Source organism: Melanerpes formicivorus, unplaced genomic scaffold, assembly GCF_026170545.1.
Source record: "Melanerpes formicivorus ecotype bairdi unplaced genomic scaffold, bMelFor1.0.p_v2 SCAF_93, whole genome shotgun sequence".
Classification (NCBI taxonomy): Eukaryota; Metazoa; Chordata; class Aves; order Piciformes; family Picidae; genus Melanerpes; species Melanerpes formicivorus.
In genome coordinates, this window is record NW_027142445.1 from 950,562 (window position 1) to 968,263 (window position 17,702).

The following is a 17,702-nucleotide window of genomic DNA, read 5'->3' on the forward strand; positions in this document are numbered from 1 at the left end:
CAAGTTATGGGAGCTCAGAGACATGATCTTGTGACTGTTGATGAGTTCTGCTCTTGAAATCTGGGGGGGTGGGGAACCAGAAAGGTGCCTTGAGTGGCCATCAGCTCTTCAGCAGGTGACAAGCAGCCCAGGGATGTGCTCCCCATGTACCTCTGCTCTGCCTGCCAGCACACCTGCTGCTGCAGGAAGCGTCTCCCCCTTCCATCCTCCGCAGTCTATCATGCCACACACGGGAGAAGGGAGCTGCATTTGCTGGCATTTGCTTCTTTGCACTTCAAAACACTTCCTAAAGATGCTGCTTCTACTGTTAAGGACCTCCAGGACACCAGAAGCAGAGGAAGGGCACTTTTCACAGTTAAATAATTCAGCTGTGTAAAACTACAACTGTGCCTTGCAGCAGCTTTGCAAACAGACCCGGCAGCGTTCCTGACAAAATCCTCTGACAGCCAAGGAGAACTTGAGGCCTCAAAGGGCTGCAGCACAGCAGCAGCTCTGACAGTCACACAGGTTACTGTGTACAGAGAGTCATAGGCTCACAGAATGGGCTGGGTTGGAAGGGACCTCAAAGCTCATCCAGTCCCAACCCCCTGCCACAGGCAGGGACACCTCCCACCAGCACAGGCTGCTCAGGGCCTCATCCAGCCTGGCCTTCAACACCTCCAGGCAGGAGGCAGCCACAGCCTCCCTGAGCAGCCTGTGCCAGAGTCTCAGCACCCTCCTACTGAAGAACTTCTTCCTCAGCTCCAGTCCAACCCTGCTCTGCCTCAGTTCCAAACCATTCCCCCTTGTGCTACCCCCATGCAGTCAGCAAGCCAGCTGGCACCGACACTGCCTGGCACCACCTTACTCTGCCTAGCACCTCCAGCTCTGGCACATACAACATGCAGAGAGGGCATGAGGAGGTGTTCATGCAGGGCACATGCACAGCAGTGTTACTGTACCTTTTCCTTGTCAGGTGACACAGAAAGGGCCAACAGAGGAAAGAAAAAGCCAGGAATCAGTATAAAGGAGTGAAGCAATGAACAGCCCAGGTGTGATCACCTCCAAACACAGATTTTGCTGATGGGGTTTCTTTGGGTCAGCATTTCCCCTTTGCATTGACTTAGGTGGCTCTGGGGATGCTGTGGTAGCTGGTGTTTGAAAACCAAGTGGTTTAAAAGGCTGAGAGAAATACTGAAGAAAAATGAGCTTATAAATGCAGGCATTGTGCTGAAGAGAGAAACAGAAGAGATCTGAGAGGAAAGAACACTGGAATTCATGGTGGCAGCTGAGGTACCACTTCCAACAGTTACAGAATCACAGAGCTGTTTGGCTTGGAAATGCCCTTCAGGATTACCCAGTCCAATCATCAACCCAGCACCACCATGGCCACTAAACCATGACCCCAGGTGCCATGGCCACACAGTTCTTGAACACAGTTTCAGGCCATTGCCTCTCCTTGCATCACCTGAGACTGGGGAGCAGAGCCCAACCCCCACCTGGCTGCAGCCTCCTCTCAGGGAGCTGCAGAGAGCAATGAGGTCTCCCTCAGCCTCCTCTTCTCCAGGCTGAATACCCCCAGCTCCCTCAGCTGCTCCTTGTACTCCATGCCCTCCAAACCCCCATCAGTCTTGCTGCCCTTCTCTGGACACCCTCCAGCACCTTTCCTGTCCTGTGGCACCCAGACCTGAACCCCAGTGCTCCAGCTGTGGCCTCACCAGTGCCCAGTACAAAGGACAATCACTGCCCTGCTCCTTCTAGACACGCTGGTTTTGATCTGTGCCAGGATGCCATTGGCTTCTTGGCCACCTGGCCACACTGCTGGCTCATGTTCAGCAGGCTGGTAACCAACACCCCCAAGTCCTTTTCTGCCAGCAGCTTTCCAGCCACTCTGCCCCAAGGCTGGAACACTCATGGGGGTGCTGTGCCCCACATGCAGGTCTCCTCATGCAATCTCAGGAGCGTAGAACAAAGCAGGGGAGAGTTTTCCTCCAGCCTGAGTTAACACAGCCTGGTGTGCTGCTGCATGAACAGAGCTCTATGTTTCAGTAGGCCAGAAAGCTCTCAAGGCCCTCCCCCAAGTATGCTGGGAAGTTCTTCCCATCACAAACAGGTTTTTACAGAAGCCAGCTGGTGCCCAGCTGATGTGGTGCCAAGTTTCCTGCAGGCCACAGAGCCAACAGAACCACCGCAGACTGCACAGCCTGGCAGCAGCCATGGCCCACACAGCAGCAAAGCTGTTGGTCCAAAGTAATCAATGGGGCAACAGAGAACTTGGCTTGAGCACACTCACATTCAGCAAAACAAACAGCAAGCCTACAAAAATCCATCAGAGCAAACACCACAGGTCTGCTCCTAACAGCTCCTGAAGACCACATGTTGACCAGAGCAGATAAGGAGTTATTGATGTTCAGGTCACTTCAGATCCTCTGTTTGAACACTGCACTGAGCAAATGGCATCGAAGAGCTTAGTGTCTGGATGCCCAGAAAGGTGAGTGTGACACTGGCACAGAGGCACAGGCTGCAGCTGCTTGCCTTGTTAGAAGCTGACTGGACATGGCTCAGCAAATCCTCTGACATCAGTGATGATCTCTCCTTTATGTTTCCTCACACTGACAGCTCCAAGCACACACTTCTGCTGAGCACCCCTGGCTGTATTTCACAGTTGCTGTGCTGCTGTGTCTCTGAGCTCCCTTCCAGACCTGAGCCATTCTGTGATGCACTCCAAGGACACCCACCACACGAGCTAACTGGGTGAGCAAAGCCTGGCCCTGCAGCTCAGCCATGGTGCTGCTGGCCAGCAGAAGCTCCTGGCTCTGTGGGGAGTATGTCACAGCATCACAGAGGGCATGGTGTTGGAAGGGGCTTTGGTCATTCCTTGTGCTTTATTTCCTTGCTGGCAGGAAAACCACACTTAGCACAAACCCATCACCTCAGAGGAAACCCACCCTGCAGTCTGAGTCATCACAGTGTCACAGTATCACTAAGGTTGGAAGAGACCTCAAGGATCATCCAGTCCAACCTGTCACCACAGACCTCATGACTAGACCATGGCACCAAGTGCCACATCCAATCTCCTCTTGAACGCCTCCAGGGATGGGGACTCCACCACCTCCCTGGGCAGCACATTCCAATGACCAATGACTCTCTCAGTGAAGAACTTTCTCCTCACCTCCAGCCTAAACCTCCCCTGGCACAGCTTGAGACTGTGTCCTCTTGTTCTGGTGCTGGCTGCCTGGGAGAAGAGGCCAACCCCTTCCTGGCTACAACCTCCCTTCAGGTAGTTGTAGAGGGCAATGAGGTCACCCCTGAGCCTCCTCTTCTCCAGGCTAAACAATCTTGGCCGGGTTTGGGTTGTTTTGGGGTATTTTTGAGCCTGTGCTTGTTTGGGTTTGGGGGCCCCAGCATTCTTAACTTACCAAATATCAGTGCCAAGCCATGGGAAGTCCCCACTGCTATCAGACTTGATGCTGCCTGGAGCAGTCGTGCAGAAAGGTTGGAAACAGGAGAAACATCAGTCACAAACTGACCAAACTCACAGCACACTCATGCAAAGTTTGCCCCAAAGGGGAAGATTCAGAAGGCCATGAACTGGAAAATGGTGGTCTTTAAGTGACAAGGAATTCCTGCTTGAAAGCTAGAGAGCATCACACCTTGGGACCTCCACACAGACCAGTTCCCAGGGCTGCCTCTTCCTCTGCGGTTTGACATTCAAATGCTCAGAGCAGCACCTGCAGCACAATTGCTCCTCTGTAAAGCCAGCCTCCTTCTTTTGGTGTGACAGAGGAACACACATTCTCAAGAGCTGCTACATCCACGAGGCTGGGCAGCACTGGTCCCCTGAAGAGCCAGCTCACAGCAAGCCCAGAGGCTCTGACTTCCTTTCTCAACAAGCAGACTCATTTCTGAGGGATAGATGCTGCAACAGACAAAGCAACCAAGTGCATGTTTCAGCTCTTCGTGGAACACTAGGCCCAGTTCAGAAGGCCAGAACAAACACTGGCTGTGTTCCACCTCCCTGAAGTGTTCCTCTTCTCCTGCAGCTCCAGGCAGCTTCACTTCTGCCGTATGCAAGCCGGCAGGAGGTGATGCAGGCTGATGAGGAGGACTCTCCAGCCAGGCTTTCAGGGACATTTGCTATTTTCAGGTCAGTGTCTCAGTTGCACCACAGCTGTAGACACTTTTGAACCTCCCATTTCATCAGCACTTCAGCTGGAGTTTCTTTCTGAGGCAAAGCCATGACTAGCATGGAGGAAACCCCCAGGAGAATCCAGTGTGTGCCACAGCTGAAGGTGTCCCTCGTGGGGACAGGTTAGGTGCTTAGCTAACAAAGCCTTGGTGATGGCAGGGAAAAGGGGAGAGCACAGGGCTTGATCAGCAGAGAGGCAGTTAAGGGCTGAACTCTGGCCCTAGGAACCAGATCTTTCCATGTTGCTTCACCCACCCCTCACAGCTGAAAATCCTTAGTAAGGCCATGAAGGAAAATGCTGCTCTCAGTCTTCAGCTACTGCTGTAAGGAAAGTGTATGCAAGCCAACCTCCCAACACTGGAAACTCTTAGGGTACTTACAATGGCAGTGGGCAAGCCAGCATCCACTTTGTCCTAGAACAAGAGGACAAGCCATGAGTAAGAGATAGAACTCCCAGCCCTGTGCATATGTCTAACAGAAACACAGCATGCAGGGAGATCAACACAAGTTGTACATTAACAGACCCACCAGGGAGGAGAGTGCTGAGGGAGAGAGCAGTTACTGGCTCCACATACCCTAAAGGGATGAGAAAGGGCAGAGCAGTGAAGAAGCAGCAGAATATCCTGCAATTCCATATGGAAGTTACTGGGTTCTTCACAAGATGGCCTCATCTCAAGAGTCTGCAGTATTCTGGTTTGGGTCACAAGAACCCCAGGCAATGCTCCAGAGTGGAGCAGAGTGGACAGAAAGTGCCCAGCAGAGAAAGACCTGGGGGTGCTGGTAACCAGCCAGCCAAAGATGAGCCAGCAGTGTGGCCAGTGTGGCCAAGAAGGCCACCAGCATCCTGGCCTTGAACAAAACCAGTGTGTCCAGCTGGAGTGGGGAAGAGATTGTCCCTTGTACACAGCCCTGATGAGGCCACACCTCAAACACTGGGTTCAGTTTTGGGGCTCTCACTCCAAGAAGGGCACTGAGGAGCTGGAGCAGGTCCAGAGAAGGGCAACCAACCTGGGGAAGGGTCTGGAGAAGAGGGCTGGGGAGGAGCAGCTGAGGGAGCTGGGGGTGTTCAGCCTGGAGGAGATGAGGCTGAGGGAGACCTCATTGCTCTCTGCAGCTCCCTGAGAGGAGGCTGCAGCCAGGTGGGGGTTGGGCTCTGCTCCCCAGTCTCAGGTGATGGAAGGAGAGGCAATGGCCTGAAACTGTGCCAGGGGAGGGTTAGGTTGGAGAGGAGGAAGAATGTCTTTGGTGCCAGAGTGGTCAGGGACTGGCACAGGCTGCCCAAGGAGGTGGTGGAGTCCCCATGCCTGGAGGTGCTCAAGAAGCTGTGGCCAGGGCTCTTGTGGCCATGGTTAGTGAGCTGACAGCTGGACTCATGATCTCAGAAGGCTTTTCCAATCCAGACAATTCTGTGCTTCTGCATACACAGCACACTGATGGCAAACCCCTTCCTCCTCCTCTTCAGGTGGGTTACCCACCATCAACACCAGGAGCAGCCAGCAGCAGCACACTGACACTGAGGCATTCCTGACACCCACCCTTGAAGCATTTGTAAGCAGTGATAAGATCCCCCCTCAGCCTTCTCTTCTCTAGACTAAACAGCTCCAATTCTCTCAGCCTTTCTCCATAAGAGAGAAGTTCCAGTCCCTCCAGCATCTCCACAGCCCTTTGCTATACCATCTCAGGCAGTTCCCCGTCTTCAGGCAGCCCAGAGGTGGACACAGTACCCTAGGTGAGGCCTCAGCAGGGCAGAGTAGAGAGGGAGAAGAATCTCCTTTGGCCTGCTGGCCACACTCTTCTTGAGGTACCCCAGGATGCCCTTGGCCTCCTGGGCCATGAGGGCACAATGCTGGCTCATGGGCAGTCTGCTCTCCATCAGCACTCCCAGGTCCATTTCCCTAGCAGAGCTAGTGGCAGAGGGAGGGAGAAGATGCCACACAGAGAGAGCTGCAGACCAGAGGAGGTTCAGCTTTCTCACAGTGCACAGGAGAGAGGCACTCACTGCTGCAGACACGATCTGGGCAGAGATCCCCTTGAGAAGCGACAGCCTGGTGACTGACCCGTGCAGGGAGAGCGAGTCTGGCAGCTTCTTCTTCCTAAGGACACACACAACAAACCACTGCAGCACAGCAGAGCCAGGGTCTGGAACTTTGCCCACAGCTAACCCAGAAGGTGAGTCCTGAGTGCACTCAGAACTTGAGCAGTTTCCATTCTTAGAGCACACAGCCTGGGTGCCCCCAGCTGCCACACAAACGGCCTAGGCCTGCTCACATCCCAGGGGGCGCTGTGACCGAGCACCCCATCAAGTCTCCTCCTGAACATCTCCAGTGATGGGGACTCCACCACCTCCCTGGGCAGCCCATCCCAATGGGCAATCACTCTCTCTGTGTAGAACTTCCTCCTGACCTCCAGCCTAAACCTCCCCTGGCACAGCCTGAGACTGTGTCCTCTTGTTCTGGTGCTGGCTGCCTGGGAGAAGAGACCAACCTCTGCTTGTCTACAACCTCCCTTCAGGGAGTTGGAGAGAGCAATAAGGTCTCCCCTGAGCCTCCTCTTCTGCAGGCTAAGCAGCCCCAGCTCCCTCAGCCTCTCCTCATAGGGCTTGTGTTTCAAGCTCCTTCCCAGCTTTGTTGCCCTTCTCTGGACACCTTCCAGCAAGTCAACCTCCTTCCTAACCTGATGGGCCCAGAAGTGGACACAGGACTCAAGGTGTGGCCTAACCAGTGCAGTGTACAGGGGCAGAATGACCTCCCTGCTCCTGCTGGCCACACTGTTCTTAATGCAGGCCAGGATGCCCTTGGCCCTCCTGGCCGCCTGGGCACACGGCAGGCTCATGTTCAGCCTACCATCAACCAGCACCCCCAGGTCCCTCTCTGCCTGGCTGCTCTCAGCCGCTCTGACCCCAGCCTGTAGCTCTGCCTGGGGTTGCTGTGGCCAATGTGCAGAACCTGGCACTTGGATGTGTTCAATCTCCTGCCCTTGGACTCTGCCCATCTGTGCAGCCTGTTGAGGTCCCTCTGCAGAGCCTCTCTGCCCTCCAGCAGATCAACTCCTGCCCCCAGCTGGGTGTCATCTGCAAATTTACTGATGATGGACTCAATGCCCTCCTCCAGATCATCAATAAAGATGTTAAAGAGGATGGGGCCCAGCACTGATCCCTGGGGGACTCCACTACTGACTGGCCGCCAGCTGGCTGTGGCACCATTCACCACCACTCTCTGGGCTCAGCCTCCAGCCAGTTCCTAACCCAGCTCAGAGTGCTGCTGTCCAAGCCAGGGGCTGACAGCTTGGCCAGGAGTTTGCTATGGGGGATGGTGTCAAAGGTCTTGCTGAGGTCCAGGTAGACTACATCCACAGCCTGCCCCACATCCACCAGGCGGGTCACCTGCTCGTAGAAGGAGATCAGGTTGGTCAGGCAGGTCAGTGAGTGTGCTGGCTGTGACACACAGCCATGACCACTTTCAGATGATTTGTTTTGAGGCAACCATGAATCTATCATTTTGGGAGCCACCGTCCTGAGAGCCTTCAGGCAAGGATGTCTAACCCTGAGGATGGAGGATTGGCTGGAAGCAGCCCTGCAGTACCTCTTCAGGTGCGTCCGGTCCCCGCTGTCAGAGCTGGCCACAGAGGATGTGTCATAGGAGTGTGTGTCTGTGTTATCCACACTCAGCAGGAAGGGATCCTCCAAAATGAAAGACTCCTCTTCATCATCAGTCTGAAGGGAGAGAACCACGAGAGCTTACTGGAACTTCAAGACATGCAACGCTACCACAGCAGCATCAATCAGACAGCAGAGTGAAGAAGGAGAGGACAAGGCAAGTCTCACATGTGGAAACCACAGAATCACAGAAACATTCAGGTTGGAAAAGACCCTCAGGATCACCAAATCCAACCCAGAACCCTACTCTGCAAGGGTCATCCCTAAACCATAGCCCCAAGCACCACAGCCAAACCACCTTTAAACACATCCAGGGCTGGTTACTCAATCACCTCCCTGGGCAGCACATTCCAGTGCCTGACCACTCTTGCCATGACAAATGACCACTCTTGCCATGACATGAGGACATAATACTCAAGACACCAAGTCCTTTGCTGGACATCTGATGCCACCTTTTACTTGTAGGCTGGAGAAACAGCATTGCTTGAAAAAAACATCTTTCCTTGAAACAAAGATTTGAAATCCATAGATATCAGCTCATTCAAATTTCAAAGGGCTGGAGAGAATTTGTACTTCCAGTAGCTACTGAACTGGAGGCTCAGACGAAATCAGTTGACATTATGGCAAAAAAAAGTCAACCCTAAGCATTATGTGCTCACTAAAATGAAATTGCTCAAACTCCAGCTCTGTACAATACTTTAAAAGCAATAGTTAGAATTGTACAGCAGAAGATGCACTGTGCTAGCCCTGTGCTCACTGGTGCCAGATCTGCACACTAACCTCCCAAACAAGATAAAGTTCTCTCCAGGCAAAAAAACAGTAGTACAGCTCTGACTTGTTTTGAGTCATCCTCCTGTAAGAGTAGAATAGAATGGGATGGGATGGAATGGGAATGGAATGGGAATGGACCAGACCAGGTTGGAAGAGACCTTCAAGATCATCATGTCCAACCCATCCACCAATCCAACCCACCTAAACAACTAACCCATGGCACCAAGCACCCCATCAAGTCTCCTCCTGAACTCCTCCTTAGTTGGGGCTGTTCAGCTTGGAGTGGAGAAGGCTGCAGGCAGACCTCAGAGCTGCCTTCCAGTATCTGAAGGGGACCTCCGGGAAGGCTGGGGAGGGACTGTTCAGAAGGGATAGGATGAGAGGCAGTGGTGTGAAACTGGAGCAGGACAGAGTTAGGTAGGACATCAGGAGGAAGTTCTCCACAGTGAGGCTGGGGAGGCACTGGCAGAGGCTGCCCAGGGAGGTGGCTGAGGCTCCATCCCGGAATGGAATGGAATGGGATGGGATGGGATGGAATAATAGAATAGAACAGAATAGAACAGATTGGAAGAGACCATCTTTGTGACCTCTTCTGGACCCTCTCTATCAGCTCCAGCTCCAGGTCCTTTCTGTCCCATCGGAAGATGCAGCACTGCAGGTGAGGGCTCCTCAGAGCAGGGCAGCATTCTTTACATCCATTTAATTGTAGCTAAACCCAAGCTGTTTGATGACCCTGGCCTTTCAGGGACTCCACAGTGACCAGGTGACTCCCCACAGCCACAGGCGAAGGCGCTGCACGTCGGTGCAAACCCCTTTGGTTTCAGATGTGGCTATTTTGACTGAAAAATCTCCAGCTCTCACACTGCCCAGCTGTGCCCTGTGCACAGCTACCACTGCCAGGAAATGAAGAAGTCACACGAGATTTGGCCCCATCCTCTTTAACATCTTCACTGATGATCTGGAGAAGGGGATTGAGTCAGGCATCAGCACATTTGCAGCTGACAGCAAGCTGGGAGCAGATGTTGGTCAGTTAGAGGACAGAAAGGCTCTGCAGAAGGACCTCGACCGACTGGACAGATGGGCAGAGGCCAACAGGATGGCATTCAACAAGTCCAAGTGCTGGGTGCTGCACTTTGGCTACGGCAATCCCATGCAAAGCTAAAGGCTGGGGTCAGAGTGGCTGAGAGCTGCCAAACAGAGAGGGACCTGGGGGTACTGATCAACATCCACCTGAATGAGCCTGCAGTGTGCCCAGGGGGCCAAGAAGGCCAAGGGCATCCTGGCCTGCATCAGGAAGAGTGTGGCCAGCAGGAGCAGGGAGGTCATTCTGCCCCTGTACTCTGCATTGGTTAGGCCACACCTTGAGTCCTGTGTCCAGTTGTGGACCCCTCAGTTTAGGAAGCACATTGAGAGACTTGAAGGTGTCCAGAGAAGGGCAACAAGACTGGGGAGAGGCCTTGAGCACAGCCCTGTGAGGAGAGGCTGAGGGAGCTGGGATTGTTTAGCCTGGAGAAGAGGAGGCTCAGGGGTGACCTCATTGCCCTCTACAACTACCTGAAAGGTGGTTGTAGCCAAGAAGGGGTTGGTCTCTTCTCCCAGGCAAGCAGCACCAGAACAAGAGGACACAGTCTCAAGCTGTGCCAGGGGAGGTTTAGACTGGAGGTGAGGAGAAAGTTCTTCACTGAGCGAGTCATTCGTCATTGGAATGTGCTGCCCAGGGAGGTGGTGGAGTCCCCATCCCTGGAGGTGTTCAGGAGGGGACTGGATGTGGCACTTGGTGCCATGGTCTAGTCATGGGGTCTGTGTTGATAGGTTGGACTCGATGATCCTCGAGGTCATTTCCAACCTTAGTGATACTGTGATATAGCTCTGAAGAAGCACACAAAGGAGGCCATGAGGCCGGCCGTGCTGCCTCGCCTCAGCTCCTCCCTGCGCCGCAGCTGGCTGCACATCTGACGAGCCACTCACCTCATTTAAGATGCTCTCCAGTGTTGGAGGGGTGTCAACTTGAGGAATGTCGAATTCTTTGTCATCAATCTGTACATCAGAAACCACAGACTGAGGTTAGGTTGCCTGCTCCACCTGCCACTCTTCTTTCCAACCAAACAAGCCAACAAAAGCAGCCACGCATGCACTCCTCACACCATCCCCCTGCCACCAAAGGCACCGCTGTACTACAGTCACAGACTGGCAGGGGTTGCAAAGGACCTCTGGAGATCACTCCCTTGCCAGAGCAGGGTCACCCAGGGCAGGGCACACAGGAACACGCCCAGGCAGGCCCTGAAAGCCTCCAGAGATGGAGACTCCACAACCTCTCTGGGCAGCCTGCCCCAGGGCTCGTGCACCCTTAAATTAAAGAAGTTGCTCCTCATGTTTAGATGGAACTTCTCTCATTTAAGTTTGTGCCCAACACCCCTTGTCCTGCCACTGCTGAAAAATGACTGGCCCCATCCTCGCAGTGTTTGATGAGATCCCTCCTCAGGCCTTCCCCACAGGAGAGATGCTCCAGTCCCCCCCATCATCCTCCTCGGCCTTTTCTGACCCCACCAGGGCAAGCCCCTGTCCAATTCAAAAGACACTCAGGAGAGTCAGTGCCACTGCTGTTCAATGAGACTTGGCTTTCTGATTATTTATGTGCTTTAGATAAACTCTTCTGCTGGCCTCCAGACCCCAAAAGCCACAGCATACAAGACATGGAGAAATCAGCTTTCTTTGGGCCGGAGGTGATTGAAAGATGCAGAGCTGTGGTGCTGAGGGACATGGTCCAGCACCAGCCCTTGGCAGAGCTAGAGAATGGTTGGACTCGACGATCCCACAGCTGCCCTCTGGCCAAATTAACTACATGATCCTGTTCTGTGTAAGTCAGCAGGTGACCTCCTGTCCCCAGAACACCCCCTATGGCCTTGCAGGTATAGAGAAGCTGCAGCTGTGCAAAGGGAATTGTCTGCATGAGGCTGCTGGAGGAAACGCTGTCTCCCTTTCTCCCACTCCCCTCCCTCAGCTCTCCTATCAACGTGTTCTCTGAAAGCCAGCAGTGCAAGGCAGAACAGGAAGTATTTAGGATCAGGAACAGACCAAAAATAGAAATCTGTTCTCTGACCTGTGCCCAGACCTGAAACTTCCAACACCTTTGTCTGTACTTTCACACAATGACTCCCAGCATCCCACAGCCTGCCTGGTGCAGGCAGACGCCAGCATGAATGGGTCCTGCTGCATGGGGAAGATCAGGCACAGAGCACAACAATTCCAGGGCTTGGAAAGCACCTCTGAAGAGCACCCAGTCCAACCCTCCTGCCAGAGCAGGATGACCCAGAGCCAATCACACAGGAATGTGTCCAGGCAGGTTTGGAATGCCACCAGAGATGGAGATTCCATAGCCGGTGCAGCCTAGGCCAGTGCCCTGCCACCCACAGAGGAAAGAAGTTCCCTTGTCCTGTCACTGGACACCACTGAGAAGAGTCAGGCTCCATTCTCCTGACTCTCACCCTTCAGCTATTGAGCTACAACAGTGCGAGCAGCAGGAGCGGGGGGCTAGGACTTGATGATCTCCAGAGGTCCCTTGCAACCCCTACAGTTCTGTGATTGTCCACATAGCCAAATTTCCTTCCAGAATTAGAAGCTGTCCATACCAGGCTTTGTGTAAAGCTTTCTGAGAAGTTATCAGTGCTGCTTGTGTTTCCCCCAGCAGCCAACACAGAATGTCAGACCTTCAGGAACCCAGACTTGGGCAGGAGGTAGACTCCAGGGCACAGTGAGGGGCTGAGGCCAGGTGGCTCATGTGTGTAGGCTGCTACCACACAGCTCCTGCCTGCAGCTGGAGAGCTATGGGGAAAAGATAAGAGCTGTCTGAAGAGCACACTCTGTCCTCCTCCAGCTTTTAGATGAGTCCCAGAGAACTCCATATAAACAAGAAGGAAAGAACCCTAACATCAGCCAAGAAGGCCAAGGGCATCCTGGCCTGCATCAGGAAGAGTGTGGCCAGCAGGAGCAGGGAGGTCATTCTGCCCCTGTACACTGCACTGGTTAGGCCACACCTTGAGTCCTGTGTCCAGTTCTGGGCTCCTCAGGTTAGGAAGGAGGTTGACTTGCTGGAAGGTGCCCAGAGAAGGGCAACAAAGCTGGGGAGGGGTCTGGAGCACAGCCCTGTGAGGAGAGGCTGAGGGAGCTGGGATTGCTTAGCCTGGAGAAGAGGAGGCTCAGGGGAGACCTTCTTGCTCTCTGCAACTCCCTGAAGGGAGGTTGTAGCCAGGTGGGGGTTGGTCTCTTCTCCCAGGCAGCCAGCACCAGAACAAGAGGACACAGTCTCAGGCTGTGCCAGGGGAGGTTCAGGCTGGAGGTGAGGAGAAAGTTCTTCCCAGAAAGGGGAGTTGGCCACTGGATTGAGCTGCCCAGGGAGGTGGTGGAGTCCCCATCCCTGGAGGCGTTCAAGAGGGGATTGGATGTGGCACTTGGAGCCATGGTTTAGTTGTCAGGAGGTGTTGGGTGACAGCTTGGACTTGATGATCTCTGAGGTCTTTTCCAACCTTATTGATTCTATGATTGTGCTCCTGCATTCGGCACTGCCACACCTTGAAAGCTGCACTTGGAGCCCTGAGTCCAAGAACACTGAAGGCCTAGAGAGGGTCCAGAGAAGGGCAACAGAGCGGGGGAAGGGTCTGGAGAAGAAGGCTGGGGAGGAGCAGCTGAGGGCCCTGGGGTTGTTCAGCCTGGAGAAGACCTCATTGCTCTCTGCAGCTCCCTGAGAGGAGGCTGCACCCAGGTAGGGGTTGGGCTCTGCTCCCTACTCTCAGGTGATGGAAGAAGAAATGGTCTGAAATCATGCCAGGGGAGAGTTAGGCTGGAGAGGAGGAAGAATGTCTTTGCTGCAAGAGTCGTCAGGGACTGGCACAGGCTGCCCAGGGAGGTGGTGGAGTCTCCATCCCTGGAGGTGTTCAAGAACCTGCAGCCATGGCACTTGGGGACAGGGTTTGATGGCCATGGTGGGGTTGGGTTGCTGGTTGGACTCAAAGATCTTAGAGGTCTTTCCCAACTGAAACAGATCTATGATTCTATGAGATCCCCTCTCAGTCTCCTCTTCAGGCTAAACAGCCCCAGTTCTCTCACCCTGTCCTCAGATGAGAGATGTTCCAATGCTCTCAGCATCTTATGACTCTCCCCTAGACTCCCTCCAGTACTTCTCAGTACTTCTCAGTCCTTCTTGAACTGGGGAGCCCAGAACTGGACACAGCACTCCAGATAAAGTCTCACCAGCGCATCGTGGAGGCAGAGAACCTCCTTCGATCTGCTGAGCACACTCTCTGCAGCCTCAGGATGCTATCTGCCTTCTCAGCCAACAGGGCACCTTGCTGGCTCACAGTGCACTTGTCTACCTGCACTCCCAGGTCCTTTTCCCTAGAGCTGCTCTCCAGCAGGTCAACCCCGCCCTGTCCTGGTGCAGGAGGCTGTTCTCCCCCCGCTGCAGAACCCTACACTTGCCCGGGCTGGACTTCCCCAGGCCAGTGCCCGCACTGGGGCTCGGCTCACCGCCGAACCGCTGCCGCTGCAGCCGCAGCTCCTCGCCCTCTGCTCCCACGCACCGAAACCCGCCGGCCGCCCCCGCTTCCGCCCCAGACCCTCCTGCACGGCCGCCGCGGGCAGCACCGCGGCCCTTGTGCCGCTTCCCCCGGGGGGGAGCCGGGGAGAGCCGCGGCCCCTGTGCCGCTTCACCCGGGGGGGAGCCGGGGAGAGCCGCGGCCCCCGTGCCGCTTCCCCCGGGGGGGAGCCGGGGAGAGCCGCGGCCCCTGTGCCGCTTCACTGGGGAGGAGCCGGGGAGAGCCGCGGCCCCTGTGCCGCTTCCCCCGGGGAGGAGCCGGGGAGAGCCGCGGCCCCTGTGCCGCTTCACCCGGGGAGGAGCCGGGGGGAGCCGCGGCCCCTGTGCCGCTTCACCCGGGGGGGAGCCGGGGAGAGCCGCGGCCCCTGTGCCGCTTCACCCGGGGGGGAGCCGGGGAGAGCCGCGGCCGGGACGCACCAGCTCGCTGCGGGAGTCCAGCTCGCGATCCAGCTCCGCCACGCTCAATGCCCGGTGCGCAGGCAGCTCAGAGCACGCTTCGGCCTCCGCTCCCGCGGGGCAGACACCTGGCTCCGGTGCCGCCTCCATCGCCGGGCTGCGGCGAGACGCGGGGACAGCGGCGGCGAGCGCAGTAGGCCGGCAGCGCCGGGACTCGAACCGGAGCCCGGCTACGCCCCACGACCCTGCCTGCGCATGCGCAGCGCCAGGGCGAGCGCGTTGCTGCCCGGCGTCAAGGGGCCGCCCCGCGGGCAGGGCAGGGCAGGGCAAGGCAGGGGCGGGCTGACGGCGCCGCGTCATGGGAGGTGCGGCACGGCTGGGAAACATGGCACCAGTGCCCCAGAGATGCGTTAGCCGCCGAGGGAAGCAAAAACATCACTAATACGGAAAGGAACGAGGGATCAACACACTTCACCCCTTCCAGGCCCGTGGTGCCTTAGCTGAAGCCAAGTGGTTCTGCCGCAATCGCCAGCGTTGTGGGACTCAGGATCTGGGGGGTTGCTGCAATTCCCAGCGGTTTGGGGCCCAGGCACAGAGCCCGTCTGCAGCCATGTCTCAGCACAGCCAAGGAAAAGTGTCCTTGTGGGTTAGGAACTGGGTGAGAAACTAAAGTCTATGGGGGTAAGTGGCTGATGTTAGACAAGGCAGACGCTGCCAGAGCAAATGTCAGGACTGAGCCAGTTCCTTAGAGCTGACCAACCCAGCAGACCCACTCCAAGTCCATCTGAGTTTTGCTCTTCATGGACTGTCTATACACTCTGGGATTCATGGAGTCCTGTGCCCAGCTCTGGGCTCCCCAGCTCAGGAAGGACAAAGAGCTGCTGGAGAGAGTCCAGCACAGAGCCACTGAGCTGCTGAGGGGCCTGGAGCAGCTCTGATCTGAGGAGAGGCTGAGAGCTGGGGGTGCTTAGCCTGGAGGAGACAAGAGGATCTCATTTATGCTGACAAATATCTAAGGGGTGTGTGTCAGGGAGCTGGGGCCAGACTCTTCTCACTGGTCTCCAGTGGCATGACAAGAGGTAATAAGCATGAACCTGAACATAAAGTTCCATCTAAACATGAGGAGGAGCTTGATTACTTTGAGGGCAGCAGAGCACTGGAGCCAGCCAAGCTCTGGCCCTCACCTGCCATGCTGGCAGTGAGATGAGAGCAAGCTTGCAGGCATGGTGTGGTGGTGCATGGTGTGGTGGCTCGTGGTGCCAGTTTGCTGCGAGCCAAGCCACGTGGCAGCTCCATCACAGGCTGTGGTGCTGAGCCTTTCCCTCAGTGCTGCAAGGTGCCACAAGGCTGTGGGCACCATGTAGCCCCCTCTGGTGCTGCAGCTGGATGCAGGGTGGCATCAGCTCATCCTCCCATGCATGTTGCTCTGTGGCTGACTCCATAATGAATCCTCAGCAGGTGATCAGTGTTTAAAGGCTTTAATCTGTTCCTTCTTGATTTGATGCCAGCCCCTTGATGGAATTTCTCACGTGTAACTGAGCCCTGACCATGTATGCTGGTGAAGGAATGCAAACATGGTTGAATATTGGTAAACAGATGTCTGGGCAGCAGTGCAGCAGGTGCCTCTGTGCCTCACTGCCAGTACTTGCCCTCTGTGCCAGCCAGTACAAACCCTTCCTGTGCCAAATACCTGGCCTGGCTGTGTGCAGGGACAGGCACCTTGACCAGCTTCAGCCATTCTCCCCTTGTCCAAGGAGTGCCTCTGAAGAGCCCGTGGGAGCCTCTATGGAGGCCTATGGAACCTCTATATTGACCGTGGAAGCCACTGTAGAGGTCTGTGGAGCCTCAGTATTGGCCATTGGAGCCGCTGTAGAGGTCTGTGGAGCCTCAGTATTGGCTGTTGGAGCCACTGTAGAGGTCTGTGGAGCCTCAGTATTGGCCCTTGGAGCCGCTGTAGAGGTCTGTGGAGCCTCAGTATTGGCTGTTGGAGCCACTGTAGAGGTCTGTGGAGCCTCAGTATTGGCTGTTGGAGCCGCTGTAGAGGTCTGTGGAGCCTCAGTATTGGCTGTTGGAGCCGCTGTAGAGGTCTGTGGGGCCTCAGTATTGGCCATGGGAGCCGCTGCAGAGGTCTGTGGGGCCTCAGTATTGGCCATGGGAGCCGCTGCAGAGGTCTGTGGAGCCTCAGTATTGGCTGTTGGAGCCTCTATGTAGACCAAGGTAGCCACTATAGAGGCTGATGGAGCCTCTGTATAGACCGTGGTTGCCTCTGTAGTGGTCTATGGAGACATTGCAGAGCCCTTGGGAGTCTCTATGGAAGCCTGAGGAACCTCTGTATAGACCATTGGAGCCTCTATAGAGGCCTATGGAGCCTATACAGAAGCCTATTGTGCCTCTGTAGAGCCCATGGGAGCCTCTCTAGAGGCCTATGGAGACGCTATCAAAACCATGGGAGCCACTATATAGACCTTGGAAGGCTCTATAGAGGCCTATGGAGTCCATACTGAGCCAAAGGGAGCCTCTAGAGAGCCCCTGGGAGCCACTATATAGGCCTATGGAGCCTCTGAAGAGCCCGTGGGAGCCTCTCTGTAGACCATGTTAGCCTCTATAGAGGCCTATGCAGACTTTATAGAGGCGATGGAGCCTCTATATAGACAGTGGCTACTGCTTTAGAGGCCTATGTACCCTTTGTAGAGCCCTTGGGAGTCTCTATGGAGGCCCAAGGAACCTCTCTATTGATCATTAGAGCCTCTCTAGAGGCCTATGCAGCCTCTATATAGACAGAGGAAACCTCTGTAGAGGCCTATGGAGCTTCTACAGAAGCCTGTGGTGCCTCTGTAGAGCCCCTGGGAGCCTCTATAGACCCTTATAGAGACACTATATACCTGTAGTAGCCTCTCTATAGAACTTGGGAGCCTCTCTTGGGGCCTAAGGAGCCCATATTGAGGCAACGGGAGCATATATAGAGCCCGTGGGAGCCTCTCTAGAGGCCTATGGAACCTCTATATTGACCCTAGGAGCCTCTTTAGGGGCCTAGGGAGCCTCTCTATTGACTGTTGGAGCCTCTATGGAGACAATGGTAGCCTCTGTAGGGGCCTATGCAGTCTCTGTAGAGACCTATGTAG

At 55.2% G+C, this 17,702-nt stretch overlaps 1 protein-coding gene across 4 annotated transcripts in view; it reads right to left on the reverse strand.

Moving 5' to 3' along the window:
• Nucleotides 1-14,811, reverse strand: part of VPS8 (VPS8 subunit of CORVET complex) — a 78,443-nt gene extending 63,632 nt beyond the window's left edge. For 2 of the 4 annotated variants that reach the window (XM_068165785.1, XM_068165786.1), the window contains exons 1-6: nt 14,602-14,811; nt 10,563-10,631; nt 7,750-7,880; nt 6,168-6,261; nt 4,549-4,581; nt 3,399-3,453 (exon numbers count right to left, since the gene is read on the reverse strand). In XM_068165785.1, coding sequence (XP_068021886.1) covers nt 3,399-3,453; nt 4,549-4,581; nt 6,168-6,261; nt 7,750-7,880; nt 10,563-10,631; nt 14,602-14,730 — 511 coding nt within the window. In that variant the 5' untranslated portion in view covers nt 14,731-14,811. Of the gene's footprint in view, nt 1-3,398; nt 3,454-4,548; nt 4,582-6,167; nt 6,262-7,749; nt 7,881-10,562; nt 10,632-13,697; nt 13,752-14,601 lie in introns of those variants that run through there. The other 2 variants (XM_068165784.1, XM_068165787.1) reach the window with 2 other exon arrangements.
• Nucleotides 14,812-17,702: the final 2,891 nt, after the last annotated feature.